The sequence below is a fragment of the Triticum urartu genome, chromosome 5, assembly GCF_003073215.2.
Source record: "Triticum urartu cultivar G1812 chromosome 5, Tu2.1, whole genome shotgun sequence".
NCBI lineage: Eukaryota > Viridiplantae > Streptophyta > Magnoliopsida > Poales > Poaceae > Triticum > Triticum urartu.
The window spans coordinates 505,032,387-505,048,241 of record NC_053026.1 but is presented as its reverse complement, the minus strand read 5'-3'; the positions used below and the strand labels follow the sequence as shown (position 1 = coordinate 505,048,241).

The 15,855-nt window shown below is 48.6% G+C and overlaps 1 protein-coding gene across 1 annotated transcript; it reads left to right on the top strand.

Moving 5' to 3' along the window:
• The first annotated feature begins 10,260 nt into the window (after positions 1 to 10,260).
• Positions 10,261 to 15,355, top strand: LOC125556474 (homeobox-leucine zipper protein ROC6-like). Its single transcript, XM_048719202.1, has 9 exons — positions 10,261 to 10,441; positions 10,636 to 10,742; positions 12,012 to 12,077; positions 12,532 to 13,110; positions 13,208 to 13,303; positions 13,381 to 13,611; positions 14,020 to 14,197; positions 14,296 to 14,693; positions 14,849 to 15,355. Exons 1-9 carry the CDS (start codon positions 10,261 to 10,263, stop codon positions 15,248 to 15,250), a joined length of 2,238 nt encoding a protein of 745 aa, XP_048575159.1. The 3' UTR covers positions 15,251 to 15,355.
• Positions 15,356 to 15,855: the final 500 nt, after the last annotated feature.

The window sequence follows — 15,855 nt, the reverse complement described above, 5'->3', positions numbered from 1 at the left end:
AGGATTTTTTCAAACTTAGGCGAGTGCCGGACTGCAGCTAAGTCTCCGAGTGAGAAAACTTAGGCGAGTACTCGACTGCAGCTAAGCCTCCGAGTGGGAGGATTGCTCTCCACTCGGTAGGATTTTTTCAAACTTAGGCGAGTGCCGGACTGCAGCTAAGTCTCCGAGTGAGAAAACTTAGGCGAGTACTGGATTGCAGCTAAGCCTCCGAGTGGGAGGATTGCTCTCCACTCGGTAGGATTTTTTCAAACTTAGGCGAGTGCCAGACTACAGCTAAGTCTCTGAGTGAGAAAAATTAGGCGAGTACTGGACTGCAGCTATGCCTCCGAGTGGGAGGATTGCTCTCCACTCGGTAGGATTTTTAAATACTTAGGCGAAACGGGTTCGCAGCTAAGCCCCCGAGTGGGAGGCTGGCTCACCACTCGGTAGGAAATTATTTTTACAAACTTAGGCGAAGCGGATTCGCAGCTAAGCCACCCACTGGGGGATTTCTTACGCAAACAAAAACAATAACAATTGCTGAGAAAATTATAACGCTCTTGTCTTTGATAAATAAACTATAGGAGTTTTTTCTTATTATATCTCATCCGAGTGAGAATTCAAGTATAAAAGGGGCGGAGTAGCTCCGCATTCCAGGCTCGTGGCTCATCAATCTGGCGATCGACATTGTAGAGGTGGTACGCTCCATTGTGGAGGACTCTGGTGATTATGAAGGGGCCTTCCCAAGTAGGAGCGAGTTTGTGTGGTTTTTGCTGATCCACGCGGAGGACTAAGTCTCCTTCTTGGAAGGCTCGACTCTTCACATTTCTGGCATGGAATCGACGCAAGTCTTGCTGATAGATGGTCGATCGGATCATGGCCATTTCTCTTTCTTCTTCCAGGAGGTCGACTGCGTCCTGCCGGGCTTGTTCTGCTTCTTCTTCAGAGTAGAGCTCGACTCGAGGGGCGTTGTGAAGCATGTCACTCGGCAAGACTGCTTCGGCTCCGTAGACCAGAAAGAATGGGGTTCTTCCGGTCGATCGGTTCAGGGTCGTCCTCAATCCCCAAAGAACTGATGGAAGCTCGTCGACCCATGCACCTACTGCGTGCTTGAGATCGTGCATCAATCGAGGTTTCAGTCCTTTGAGAATTAGGCCGTTTGCTCTTTCCGCCTGTCCATTCGACTGAGGGTGAGCGACCGAAGCATAGTCGACTCGTGTGCCCTGAGAGGTGCAAAACGCCCTGAATTTATCAGAATCGAAGTTTGACCCATTTGTCAGTGATGATGCTGTGCGGAACTCCATATCTGAATATCAACTCTCTGATGAAACTGATAGCAGTGCAAGCATCAAGATTCTTGATAGGCTTAGCTTCAATCCATTTGGTGAACTTGTCGACTGCTACTAGCACATGAGTGAAGCCGCTCCTGCCCGTTTTCAGTGGTCCAACCATGTCCAGCCCCCAAACAGCGAAGGGCCAGACGAGTGGAATGGTTTTCAGAGCTGACGCGGGCTTGTGCGACATATTGGAGTAATACTGACATCCTTCACATTTGTCGACTATCTCTTTTGCCATTTCATTGGCCCTTGGCCAGTAAAATCCCGCTCGGTATGCTTTAGCCACAATGGTCCGAGAGGACGCATGATGACCACAGGTCCCCGAGTGGATATCATCAAGGATCATTTGACCTTCTTCTGGTGTTATACACTTCTGACTGACTCCAGTCGCGCTTTCCCTATACAACTGCCCCTTTATGACTGTGAAGGCCTTGGATCGACGGATGATCTGTCGAGCCTCTTCTTCGTCCTCTGGGAGTTCTTTCCTTAGGATGTACGCAATGTAAGGTACTGTCCAGTCGGGAGTGATGACCAAGACTTCCATGATCAGGTCGACCACAGCTGGAACTTCAACTTCAGTCGGATCCATGGCACTTTTTGGCTGCAGGGCCTCTTCAGTGAAGGGATCCTCCTGAACTGATGGTGTGTGGATGTGTTCCAGAAACACATTGCTGGGAATGGCTTCTCTTTTGGACCTATTTTTTGCCAAATCATCAGCTGCTTGATTTTTCAGTCGGGGTATGTGATGAAGCTCTAACCCCTCGAATTTCTTCTCCAGCTTTCTCACTGCATTGCAATAACCAGTCATGGCTGGACTTCTGACGTCCCGTTCCTTCATAACCTGATTAACCACCAAATCTGAGTCGCCATAGACCATGAGGCGACGGACGCCGAGTGAAATGGCCATGCGCAACCCATACAAAAGTGCTTCATATTCCGCCTCGTTATTGGAGGAATCAAAGTGGATTTGAAGAACATATCTGAGCTTATCTCCTCGGGGGGAGACCAACACTACCCCGGCACCGGAACCATTCAGCATTTTGGAGCCGTCGAAGAACATGGTCCAATGCTCCAAGTGAACCTGAGTCGGCAATTGCTTTTCAATCCACTCGGCGACGAAATCTGCTATTGCCTGGGACTTGATAGCTTTCTTTACCTCGAACTTGATATCTAGAGGAAGGAGTTCAATCGCCCATTTTGCCACTCGACCAGTTGCATCTCTATTATGCAGGATCTCTAATAACGGAGCGTCGCTGACGACTGTAATGGAATGATCAGAGAAGTAGTGAGCAACTTTCTTTGTGGTCATATAAATCCCATATACAAGCTTCTGATAATGAGGATATCTTTGCTTCGACGGGGTCAAAACTTCAGAAATATAATATACTGGGCGCTGAACTTTGAAGGCTTTTCCTTCTTCTTCCCGCTCGACCGTAAGTACCGTACTGATGACTTGTCCCGAGGCTGCGATGTAAAGCAGCAAAGGCTCCTTGCTGATTGGGGCAGCAAGCACCGGCTGGGTGGAGAGCGGAGCTTTGAGCTCTGCAAACGCTGCATCAGCTTCGGGAGTCCACTCGAACTTGTCGGACTTCTTCATCAATCGGTAAAGAGGCAATGCCTTTTCACCGAGACAGGATATGAATTGACTTAAAGCGGCCAAGCAACCAGTAAGGTTCTGGACGTCGTGCACTCGCACAGGACTTTTCATTCGGAGTATAGTACCGACTTTTTCTGGATTGGCGTCGATTCCCCGTTCGGAAACGAGAAAACCGAGTAATTTTCCGCCAGGAACCCCGAATGTGCACTTTGATGGATTAATCTTGATATCATACCTCCTGAGGTTGGCAAAGGTTTCAGCAAGGTCAGCCAGCAGGTCGGAACCCTTCCATGACTTGACCACAATGTCATCCATGTATGCTTCCACATTCCGACTGATTTGAGTGAGCAAACACTTCTGAATCATCCTCATGAGTGTGGCTCCGGCATTCTTGAGGCCGAACGGCATGGTAACATAACAGAAGCACCCGAATGGAGTGATGAAAGCTGTTTTAATCTCGTCAGGCCCATACAGACGGATCTGATGGTACCCGGAATAAGCGTCTAAAAAAGACAGGCGCTCACATCCCGCAGTCGAGTCGACTATCTGATCAATGCGGGGGAGAGGAAAATGATATTTCGGGCAGGCCCGATTGATATGTTTAAAGTCAATGCACATGCGAAGTGACTTGTTCTTCTTGGGGACCATGACAACGTTGGCGAGCCACTCAAAGTGGTAGATTTCTCGGATGAACTCCGCTGCTAAGAGCCGAGCCACCTCTTCGCCAATAGCCTTTCTCTTCTGGACGGCGGACCGTCAGAGATGTTCCTTGATAGGTTTTACTTTTGAGTCGACTCTTAGGCGGTGCTCAGCTAGCTCCCTGGGAACACCCGACATGTCAGAAGGCTTCCATGCGAAAATGTCCCAGTTCTCACGGAGGAACTGGATGAGCGCTTCTTCCTATTTGGAGTCGAGTGTTGTTGAGATGTGAGTTGGAGCAGCGCTGGGATCGGTCGAGTGGATGTGAGCTGTCTTCGTTTCGCCAGAGGACTGAAAAGCTGATTCTATGGCGGGCTTCTTGGCTCGCAATAAATCACTCGGGTCTGCAGTCTTCTGGTATTCCTGCAGCTCCACCATCGCCATCTGAGCATCAGCGATCTTTGAACCTTTCTGAAAACATTCTTCCGCTTTCTTCCGATTGCCCATAATAGTGATCACACCTTTGGGGCCAGGCATCTTCAACTTGAGATACACATAACATGGTCGGGCCATGAAGCGTGCATAAGCCGGCCTGCCCAGAATAGCGTGATAGGCACTCTGGAAGTCTACAACTTCAAACGTCAACTTTTCTTTGCGGTAATTCTTGGAATCACCGAAAACCACATCAAGAGCAATTTGGCCGAGTGATTCATCCTTCTTCCCAGGAATGACTCCATGGAAACTCATGTTGCTGGTACTGAGTCTGGACATCGGAATGCCCATCCCTTTCAACGTCTTAGCATATAATATGTTCAAACCGCTGCCACCATCCATCAAGACTTTGGTCAATCGAGTGCCTTCAACAACTGGGTCGACCACCAAAGCTTGCCTCCCAGGGGTGGCGATGTGTGTTGGGTGATCGGACCGGTCGAATGTTATGGCAGTCTGAGACCACTTCAGATAATTGGGTGTCGCCGGAGCAACCATATTCACCTCTCGGTTGATAACTTTCAGTCGACTTTTGCTTTCAACATCAGCAAAAATCATCAGGGTGGAATTGACCTGGGGGTATCCATCATCGCTATCATCCTTGTCCTCAACTTTGTCCGACTCCTTTTCCTTATCTTTGGGTTGCTTGCCCTGGAACTGCTGGATCAAGAGTCGACACTGTCGAGTGGTATGTTTCGGGTAAATGAAATTACCCTCTTCATATTTCTTGGTGTGGACGAGACATGGCAAATCCAACACATCATTTTCGTCCTGGTCTTTAACTTTCTTGGGGTTCCAAGGTCCTTTGGGTTTCCCTTTAAACTTTCCATGGCTTACAGCCAAGGCTTCCCCAGGAGCAGCTGGCTTGGCTTTCCGCTTCTGTTTCCGATTGGAGTTTCCTCCGGTTTCTTGGGCGATTGACTTGAGCTTGCCAATTCTGAGTCGATCCTCATCTTCACCATTAGCGTACTTGATGGCAATCTCCATCATCCGATTTAGAGACATATCTCCGGTCCGACCGAATTTCAGATTCAGCTCTCTATACTTGACACCTTCTTTGAAGGCACAGACTGCTTGGTGGTCAGGCACATTCTCCACCGTGTGATGTAACGTGATCCATCTCTGGATGTAATCCCTCAAAGTTTCATTCGGTTTCTGCACGCAAGACCGCAGTTCCGTCAGCCCTGCCGGTCACTTGCATGTTCCTTCGAATGTGGTGACAAACACTCGGGCGAGATCTTCCCAAGTGTAAATGTTGCTAGGTGCTAACTGGTTTAGCCACGCTCTAGCCGAGCCCTCCAACATGAGAGGCAGGTGCTTCATGGCCACTTCATCATTGCCGCCGCCAATCTGGACGGCCACTCGGTAGTCTTCAAGCCAAGTATCGGGCTTGCACTCACCAGTGAACTTGCTGACTCCAGTCGCCAACCTGAAGTTGGGAGGAATCACAGCAGCCCTGATGGTTCTACTAAAGCACTCTGGCCCCGAAGCATGTGCTCTGCTGCTGGTAGGTGCATCTCTGTCATGACCTTCTCGGTGAGCTCTGTTCCTGTCGACCAAACCTTGAACGAGAATGGATCTCGCATCAAAGCCTGGCTCCCTGGAGTCGACTGGAATCCTTCGCCCAACACTACGAGGGCGCCTGTCATCCTGCTGTCGAGGCGCATATGACCCGCTCCTCGGGGGAGGGGTGGGCACTCGACGTCGATCGTCACGATCGAATCGGTGGTCATATTGCTCACGGTTCCCATACTGATTACGCCGGTCCCCACGTCCCTCACACCTCGGGGGCGATCTCGGGCTATGAGCCGACTGGACTGTGTCTGCAGCAACGGATCTGCTGTGAATCCTGTTCCGCGACTGAGAAACAGCGGAATTCTGGTCTCCTGCTGCCCGGAGTAATGCTCTGATCTGCAGCAAGCCTTTGCCAGCCTCCGACTGGGAAGGCTGAATCAACTCTGCTATACGGGCTGCAGCTGCTAAATTATGAATTGGAGTTCGGTATACCTGCGGGGGTGGGAAGAGCTGACGTCGACTGGATTCGGGAACCCATTGTCGCGCACGCTCGTCAGGCGCGCGTCCTCCAAGGCACGAGCCTTGGGGGTTTCTCCGACGATAGGAGTGTGCAGTGCATCCATGTTCCGGCGACGAAGTTCTTCTCTCTGCAGCGACGTGAGAGGCCCGGGGAGATATTCCTCATGGGGACGCGATGGGTCACCTCCACCCGCGCCTCCGTCGGTGCGAGGAAAATCGGAAGGACTGGGTGGTCCATCGACCATCAGAACCTCCGCCGCCGGATCGCTGTTGTCGCACTCAGATGCGGTCTCTGCGGAGCCAGTCGACAGATCGAACAGGCCGTAGAGGGATTCGTCGGGCTCGATCGCCGCGACTTGAGGGATGGTCGACTGGCGTGCCACCGCGTGTCTCACCCACCGCTGAAGTCTCGACCGACCGGAGCGCTTGCGCCGGCAGGAAACAGGGAGGGATGACAGCACAGGAGCCGACCGATAGTGGGTCGACGATTGCCGCAAAAGGATGCCGCGGGCGCATGCGCGAAAGTGCGTCGCCCCGCGGACAGGGAGCGCGTCCACGTCGAGCGGAGCCTCCTGAAGCCAAGCGGAGTCGTCGGCGATGAACGTGAGCGCGCCGAGACGGATCTCGCGGCCCTCCACCAAAACTCCGCCGGAAACCATGATGATTCGGATCGGAAAAGATTGCAACTCCTCCAACAAATTGCTAAAACACCGGCCCCAAGGTGGGCGCCAACTGTCGTGGTTCTAAGTCTGACAGTAATGTAGGGGGGTAAGTATGGAGAGGCAAGATCTTAGCTATGGAGAAGTTGTAAGCACACGAGGTTTACGAGTTCAGGCCCTTCTCAGAGGAAGTAATAGCCCTACGTCTTGGATCCCGAAGGCGGTTAACTGGATTATGCGTGTATGGTTTACAGGGGTGCGAACCCTTTACACTGAGGAGGGGGTGGCTTATATAGAGTTCGTCGGACCCCTCCGGCCCTCAGTTATGCAGGGTTTTAAATACATTAAGGTCGGGCGTTACTGGTAACACCCTTAATAAAGTGCTATGATGACCATAAAGGCTACTTAATAACCGACCGTTAGCATGCGGAGTGCCTTTAGGTCTCCTAGCCGTCGAGTGGTTTGGTCTTGGTCGAGTGATCGCTTCTTGGTTGAGTGTCTTCGAGTCTGTCGAGTGGAACACCTCCAAGTCGATTGAAAGGTGATTTCTTCTAGAGATGTCCTTGGGTAGGGCAGTTTGGATAGGTCCATGACCCTACCCTATGTACATAGCTTCGTCAGCTAATTCCTCAGGACTCCGCGCCTGCGCTTGCCTTCTTAGCACCAAAGAGGAAACGGTTGTCCTGCGCCTGCTTGCGCCCGCCTGGCCTTGGTCTTCATGGCTCACGTCATCTGAACCTCACGAGGTGAGGCTTGCATGGATATCTCTGCTCCTTAGGAGCCAGCCCGAGGAGGCTGCTCCTTCTGGAGGTCTTGGTGTCGTCCTCCTCGCGAGGCTTGACCCCTCGCGAGGGTCTTGAGTTGTTGATGCTGAAGGTGGGCCGTACCAGGCCGTCGATAGAGCCACGCCGTGGGCCGCAGGCAGGAAAATCTGGGTACCCCCGTTCCCAGACGCCGACAGATGTATACATCACGATTAGGTGGTCTTTTCCTCATATGAGTTGACCTTTCCCCATATGTGTGGTGATCTTTCCAACCCAATGAACTGGGAAGTACAACATCCTCCAACAGTGCTAAGTTCTGGCCAGAAGTATTAACGTTTGTAGACGCACTTGTATATTGTCCATACAAGCCACGACCTTAAGAAACTGAATTTTATGCCATGTGCCCAATGATGTGCACAGGTAGTCATAATACAACGGGCCCCCGTAGATCTCATGGTTGTTCACTCGAGCAATCAGCAACCAGCATGTTTCAACCATCACCAAGCTCACCCCTGCCAGTTCCGATGCCTCTCTGTCAGCCATCTTTTTCCTAACCCGAAAAACAGATCACCAGGTATTTTGAGAAACCCTAATCCACCTTCTACCCTTGTCGATTTAGCAAAAACTGGGTAGCCATCCAAGGATTGCCCCAAGATTAATCCGAGCCAACTCCTGTGAAGGATCTCCGACGGCAGGGGAGAGAAAAACTCAACGGCGGCGAGATCGCCCCGAGAGGATAAAGAACCCTAAACGAGAGGGTAAGTTTTCTGTATTCATGCAGGTATACCAGAAAGAACTCCTTAGTAGTAGGGGAAGGACAGAAGTGCACCATGGACTTGAAGTGATGATGCACCCAAGCCTCAACCTCAAGTCCAGGGGAGAAATCCCAGTGGAGTAGACCCTCCATGGGCGCCGCCATATTGGAGATCACTAAGAATCGCCATGTGTGGGGGTGGAGAGAGTGGGGGCGGGAGTCGCCATCGTCCCTAGCAGGAGATACAACGATGTTCGGGTTGATGAAACTAGCACATGAATGCTTCTTCCGCTTACAATTCCGAGTCAACAACCATAACTCAATCACTTAGCCCTAGCTCTTGCTCTTTCCTTCCTTGCAACGGGTTGCGTGTGTGCCTACTAATATTTACTTACCTCAATGGTGCGCTAACTTTAGAACGAGGATATGCCAAATTCGTATTGGGGGGGGGGGGCTATGCAGCAATTCGACCACTGTTACTGTACTAGATATCTGAGGCTTATACTGGAGAAATTATGGCTTTACTTCTCTTCTTGCTGGTGATGGATATAGTCTCGATGGCTTTGGTCAAGTATGGCATAAAAGTCAAATAGGATATCCTTCAAAAGGGAATTTCATGTGTGATCACCTTGCCTCTTTTAGGGAAGGCTATTTACCAAGTAAGTCTGCGCGGCATGCTACGAAACATAAGAATCATTTTGAATCCCATTCATGAACATATGTTAATAATATGAACTAGGAACATCGACCAGGAAAATACGAAATTATCTATGACCCAATTGGACACATACCTTGTCTGAGGGAAGACCATCTCTGGTGGATCGGACTCGCGATATGTGAAGCGTCAAGGATTGAGGGGCACAACATGTTGGAGGTAGCACATCCATTCAACCCACGGCATACCGAGGGCATGAAGCATACATGATATCGGTAGGGAAGAGGAGCATGGCGGGGTGGGCTAGCGAGGTGGGCCAGGGTGACGACGAGGTGCTATGAATAGGAAAATGAGGGAGTCGACGATGAGTACCCTGTGGTTCTGGCATACGGAGAGGTGACAATGAGGGCCGATGCAGGTCTGCGGGCGGGCGCTGTTGCGGTGCTCGTGAGAGGCATCGATGCGGGCCAGCGGGGTGCCATGAATAGGAAAGGGGGGAGTCGGCGATGAGTGTTGTGTGGTTCCGGCGCAGGAAGAGGTGACAGTGAGGGCCGATGCAAGGGCGTGCAGGTCTACGGCGGGCGCTATTGTGGTGCCCGTGACAGGCGTCGATGCGGGCCGGCGGGGTGCTATGAATAGGAAAAGGGGGGTAGTCGACGATGTGTGTCGTGTGGTTCCGGCGTAGAGAGAGGTGACAGTGAGGGCCGACGCAGGGGCGTGCAGGTGTGCGGGCGGGTGCTGTTGCGGGCCCGAGAGAGGTGTCGATGCGGGGCGGCGGGGCGGCGACGTCGTCGGAGAAGACCGGAGCGGGGGACGGTCATGCAGGCTGGTGCCATGTCTTTTCTTTCTAGAAGAATTATGTTTACTCCACAATTAATTATGCCCTATATATACTGGTCCACATCCAGAGCTCTATATTTAGGTATAAATTAATATTTGCCAAACTTAAGCACGGTTCTCCAGCTTTAAATGCGGGTGGTTTCGCTCGGCATGAGATTCAGATCCAAATTAGAATGCAATAGTTGCTTATTCCTTACTCTCACTTACCACAGTGACTTCACGGGGATCTACCGAAGTTGACGGTATCGCTACGTGATAGATCATCTAATAAAAAATTTATCAGCTTTAACACAAATATTTTGCACCTGGTTCGCCCTATCGTGAGAACTGGGGCTGTATTCTAAATTTGTTGACTGCTCATTGATAGAAATTCTTAAATTGTTTCACGGAGAACATTTATCTATCATGTGTTATACTTCTTTGCACTCATAACAGAGCACATTTTAATACCTCGCTTCTATAATTGGTAGGATTAGTTTCTGTCCTCATGATGTTTTACTGTAACAGGTCACCATGGACGGAGAGTGGCCGGAGCAGTACAATGATCTGTACAATTGGCTTGGCCTCGGGTATCCAGGCGGAGACAACCAGGTTATCCAGCATAACCTTGGTGCTGAGGTGAATGGCCTGCCTGGAGCCGCCGCCAACATGGGCAACAACACTAACGCAGCAGCTGCAGATCAAGGCAACGGCGGTGGACAGGCCAACGGTGACCAGACGGCGGGGACACGGGAACGGCATTTCAGGCGCCGTCACACCGTTGAACAGATTCAAATACTTGAAGCGTACGTACAATTCATAATTTGCAAATCTTGCTTCTTGAAGATAATAGACGTGTACGCATGTACTGATCCATTTTCATTGATGCTACATGCAGTGCTTTCAAAGAAGGCCATCATCCAGATGAGAAGCGCCGGCTGGAGCTTAGCAGGAGGACTGGCCTGAGTCCTGCACAGGTCCAGATCTGGTTCCAGAACCGACGCAACTCGGGGAAGGTAGACATCGTTCTCTTCCACGGTGAACTAGATGAGATTTCGTCATATGATCACGATATGAAGTTTGGAAAGAGCTGTGCCGTTAGATACTGCTAGTCAATTTATTTTGTTAAATAAATAGAACTAGTAGAGTGGCCCACGCGCGCATCATCCTAGTCTTCTTTTCGCAGATTCACGTCCGTATCGAATTTGTGAGTCATAATTTTTTTCTGAACACACTCATACTTTTAGAGGGTATGTAGTAACAATATACTCCCTCTGTTCAAAAATATAAGACTTCTTAGATCACTAAAGTAGTACTCCCTCCGTCCCAAAATAACTGACTCAGTTACTCGTCCCAAAATAACTGACTCAATTACTAGTATAAAGTTGAGTCAGTTATTTTAGGACGGAGGGAGTATTTTGTAACTGAAAATAGTTATACCAGGCATGCCAGATGGCCTGCCATAAACCACGTCTATGAAAGAGGTAATCGTAGGGTAGTCTGTCAACAACCGTCTATATAAGTATTGCCAAGGTTATTAGCAAACGGTTGTCACCGCCAACTATTACTAGTCATCGTCTGTGATGGAGCTCTTACGAGTCGTCTGTGATGACCGATGATGATTTTTGTAGTAGTGCATTTTTTTTTGTAGTAGTGCATATTTACTCATACCACTAAGAATTGAAATAATTTTAAAATAATACTATAAAAATTATACAACATATAATCTAATTATGAAAGATGAATAAAACACAATGAAATAAATTAACCATACCATGTCCCTTGATTTAGAAAAATTCTCACTAAGATTTAATCAATTTAGATAATCATATATTTTTGTTTCCAATTTTTTTCTGGCATAAACATTTAATTACTAATAAAAGTAGTCATGCTATGTTAGGAGATCAATTATGAGCGGAAACAATTATATAGGAATAAGAAGTATACTATGTTAGGAGATCTAGTAACAACGCAAAGAATCAATTTTTTTGGAAAAGGGGGACTCTCGGTCTCTGCATCAGAACGATGCGTACGGCCACCTTTATAGATAAATAAAGAGGTTCAACAAGGTTTTACAGGATTATGATTTCTATCTTTTTATTTTTGGCATGAGATAATATACATTTTAGAGAATACAAGTAATTTACTGTATTACTTAAGATATGTTTGTGATCATTATTATAATAACAAATCACATTCTAACAAAGCGAGACAAAATTTGAAAATCCTCTGCTACACAAACAATAGTCTAGAAACACAAACCAAGGTTTAGTATATTGTGTTAGGGGTATGCTGTTCGTGGATGCGAAGGTGGAAAAACCTTGGAAAAATATATATCCACTAGAGCGAAGGTATTACATGACGGATTTTGTTTGAGTACTAAAATAAATTACCTAGGTGTACATCTATGAGCTCAGGTCGTAGTTGTGCAAGCTGATGTCGAATATCAGTTGATCTTCCTTCCGGTATCTAGGATTGTGTTACATATTGGAAAAGTAGTCCACATTCTCTTGGAAATACCAAATGGATTGCAGCCGAGACAAACACAAGTAGAGGAACGCCAACACAGCTGGCATGGCCCCTCAACTTTTAACAAAGCAAGTAACAACAATCATTTATGGACAAAAATAATAACATGATCTATTTTTGTATTTTGGACTAGTCTGCCATGATTTACCACATTGTTGTCATGTTGCCTTCGTAGCTAGGAAAACATTCTTTCATTATTAGTGCCTTTGTACCTATTTGTTCTGTACCTAGTCTCGAGTCTTCTTACATGGGCGTACATGAAACTAATGAATGCAGAGCAAGGCCCAGAAGAAGGAGACCGAGGAATTTCAGCAAGAGAACGACCGGCTCCAAGCTGAAAAACAAGCACTCATGTCGGCTATGCAAAACAAGATTTGCATCATATGCAGAGGGGAGGACACCCCGGAGCGGGAGCGCCTGTACGCCGAGAATATGATGCTCAAGGACGCGCACATGCGTATCGCCGACTTCCTTAAGAATGTCTCCGGTGGAAGGCTACAAGTGATCAACCACACCGTCGTCGACACCCATGCTCCTCTCACGCTCACGGGTCCAAATCCAGTGACGATTCCTGACCATGGCATTGCCCGCGACAACCCTGAAACCGATGGAAACGCCTTGGCGATTCAACATGTTGCTTGTGCTATGGAAGAGTTCAAGGTGCTTGTGGGCTTGGGTGCGCCAGTGTGGTCGCTAGCGGAAGGTGGCGAGGTGGAGGTGATCAACTACAAGGAGTACCTGAAAATGATGTTCCCGAATGAGCAGCACGAGATGGAATTTGGTGCGGACGGCACTAGGAAGACTGGCATCATATCGTGCACCGCCACCGACCTCGTCGGCATCCTCATGAACGCGGTACAGCCCTGTCTCCGACCTCCATCCATCAGTTTTAGTAAAACTTATATTTGAGAAATAGTCATACAGGGCTTTGTGTGTGTTGGGTCTTTTGCAGGACTGGTGGTCTCAGACGTTCCCTGGCATCGTGGCAAGTGCAACCACCAGCAAGGTCATCACTCCCGGTGATTCCGGAGATGGGATGGTTCAACTGGTGAGAAGCAACGCTCTGCTGACTGTTTCAAATTTCAATACGTCATGTACCATGTTAACTATGTAGTCCACATGCAGATGAATGCAGAGCTGAGGGTGCTGTCGCCACGGGTGCCGGTTCGCAAGATCAACTTCATTAGGCATTGCCAGAAGATCGCGGAGAACATATGGGCGGTGGTGGATGTGTCTGTTGATGGAATTCGTGACCAGGCGGCGGGCCTCAATGACGGCGCGCCTTCAACATACACGGCCTGCAAGCTTCAGCCGAGCGGTTGCCATATCCAGGAGTTGAGCAATGGCCATTGCCAGGTATTCTATCGCTATACAAAATTTAGCAATGTCCATCGTTTTAACATTGGATAACATGGCTAGCAAATTGTGGGTACGAGTGTAAAGCACACAAAACCCCGTCAAGAGTGAAATGGAGCTAGTAACATTTCCCACCTCTGCTTGGCTTATGCACATTCACACAAACCATAAGCTACATAAATTTTCTTTCAGTTTTGCTAAAGCACTGAGTTCTACATTTCTTTGCGCACTGAAATAATGTTGTCTTGTAAAACTAATGGTACTGCCTTCATTTCGCTACATTACATAGCGATAGCATAGTTGTCATTCTTCCATTGTCACCAAAGTTGCATTTAACTACGTATCATTCTGCTATAATATGGATCACATGCCAATGTAAACAAACTTGATCGCCCATTGATTTTATAGGTCACATGGATCGTGAACATGGTGCATGATGAGGCCACTGTACCACCGCTGCACCATCCACTCTTCCGCTCCGGCTGGGCACTCGGTGCATGCCGCTGGATTGCATCCCTCCAGAGGCGATGCGAGTACATTGCCTCCCTGCATACCAACCCCGTTCACACCCTCAACAACAGATCTGGTGAGTGACTCATCTCACAACCAAGTAGCAGAGAATAAATAAAACATCAGCATAAGAATCGAAGTTCTAAACGGTTATGTAATCGACGGATCCTAAAGGTGGAGCAGCTGCTATAACGGCCGAGGGGAGGAAGAACGTCCTGGAGGTAGCACATCGGATGACACTGAAGTTCTACGAAGCGATATGCGGCCCGGGGAGCCAGCCAGGGAGAAGCGTCGATGAGCGGCGTGGCAGCTGTGGCGTAGGCACCGAGAGGTATGAGGTGGCTGTGCGCGTGGTGACTTTCCCCGTGGGTAGAGGTGTTGCAGTGCTGAGAGCTACGACCACGGTATGGCTCCCCAGGACACCGGCGCAGCGCGTGTTCAACTACCTCTGTGATGCAGATCGCCGAACCGAGTGGGACATCAGCGCCAAACGTACCTCCACCATTCGCCAGGAGGGCTGTTTTAGCACTGGAGAAGTCCATGGCAACTCCGTCTCTCTCCTGCGCACCATTGTAAGTCCGGTTGGCTACTCTGCTAGTTTCATACTAATATTTTGTTGTTGCTATAGCATCGAAATATTGCAAAGATTGATAGCTAGAAAGTTGTGCTCTTGTGTTGTGTCCCAAACCTCTAATGGTCCTCAAAAAATTTCATCCAATTCTCACAGGCTTCCAACGGAGCATACGGCAAGCTGATCCTGCAAGAGTCGTCCATCGACGCCTCATGCATGGTGTTGGCGTACGCCCCAATTGACGACCAATCCGTGGAGGAGGTCATGAACGGTACCAATACCTCCTTCTCCCTCCTGCCGTCTGGGGTGGTCGTACTCCCTGATGGCAACGCCGAGCCAGGAGCGCCTCCAACTTCTGCCATGTGCTCCTCCAGCTCCTCCAGCAGTCACAGGAGCAACTCTGGATCGCTCGTCTCCACCATGTACCAGACGCTGCTGAGCGGCCAGCCACCGGAGCATCTCTTCAAAGCTGTTGCCGAGAATGTGGGGAACCTGCTCTGTCAAGCCATCGACAAGATCAAATCTGGCGTCCATGCTAACGTCGTTTTATCTGCTTGATGCGTCGTCTACAATTTGGGATTATCGAAATAATTATACTTCTTGCCGTTACTGCAGACTATATGCAATGTGCACTGTTTATTTCCTTGTTACCATCGTACTTTGTCACGCGCAGTTACCGCGGAAAAGACTTTTATCATCTTTAATAATTTATTAAACAGACTTGGTTATGCATTACTATTGTCTTGTTATTTATAAGAATGCCAACTTACTGCTAAATATGTCATCCATATGTGTTGTTAGATTATTACTCAATACTTAGGCCTCTTTTGGTTCATAGGATAGGATAATCATATCAATAAGAAATTTGTAGGAAATGAGATGACATATATCTCAAATCCTATGAGTAGGAATAGGAAAAGAGATGCTATTTGGTTCCCACCAAAGCAATATTTTCATTGACTCTAGGATCATTTTTATTTTTCTATGATATGTGAAGGATAGGAACAAATCCTATGTAGGAATAAAAATCCATTCCTATGAACAGAAGGGCTCTAAAGAAAAAATTCCTATAAGAATCTTATCCTATAGAATTTCTATTAAATTCCTCCAAACCAAGGAGGCCTTAGTGTGTGGGCAGAGGGGATGGGGGAGGGGTGATGTTG

Bases quoted from the DNA above. Each gene is read 5' to 3' on its own strand.
- LOC125556474 (XM_048719202.1), top strand. From the start codon at position 10,261: ATGGACGGAGAGTGGCCGGAGCAGTACAATGATCTGTACAATTGGCTT. The intron at 13,111-13,207 runs GTACAGCCCTGT...GGTCTTTTGCAG, and splicing joins TCGGCATCCTCATGAACGCG to GACTGGTGGTCTCAGACGTT. The intron at 14,694-14,848 runs GTAAGTCCGGTT...CAATTCTCACAG, and splicing joins TCTCTCTCCTGCGCACCATT to GCTTCCAACGGAGCATACGG.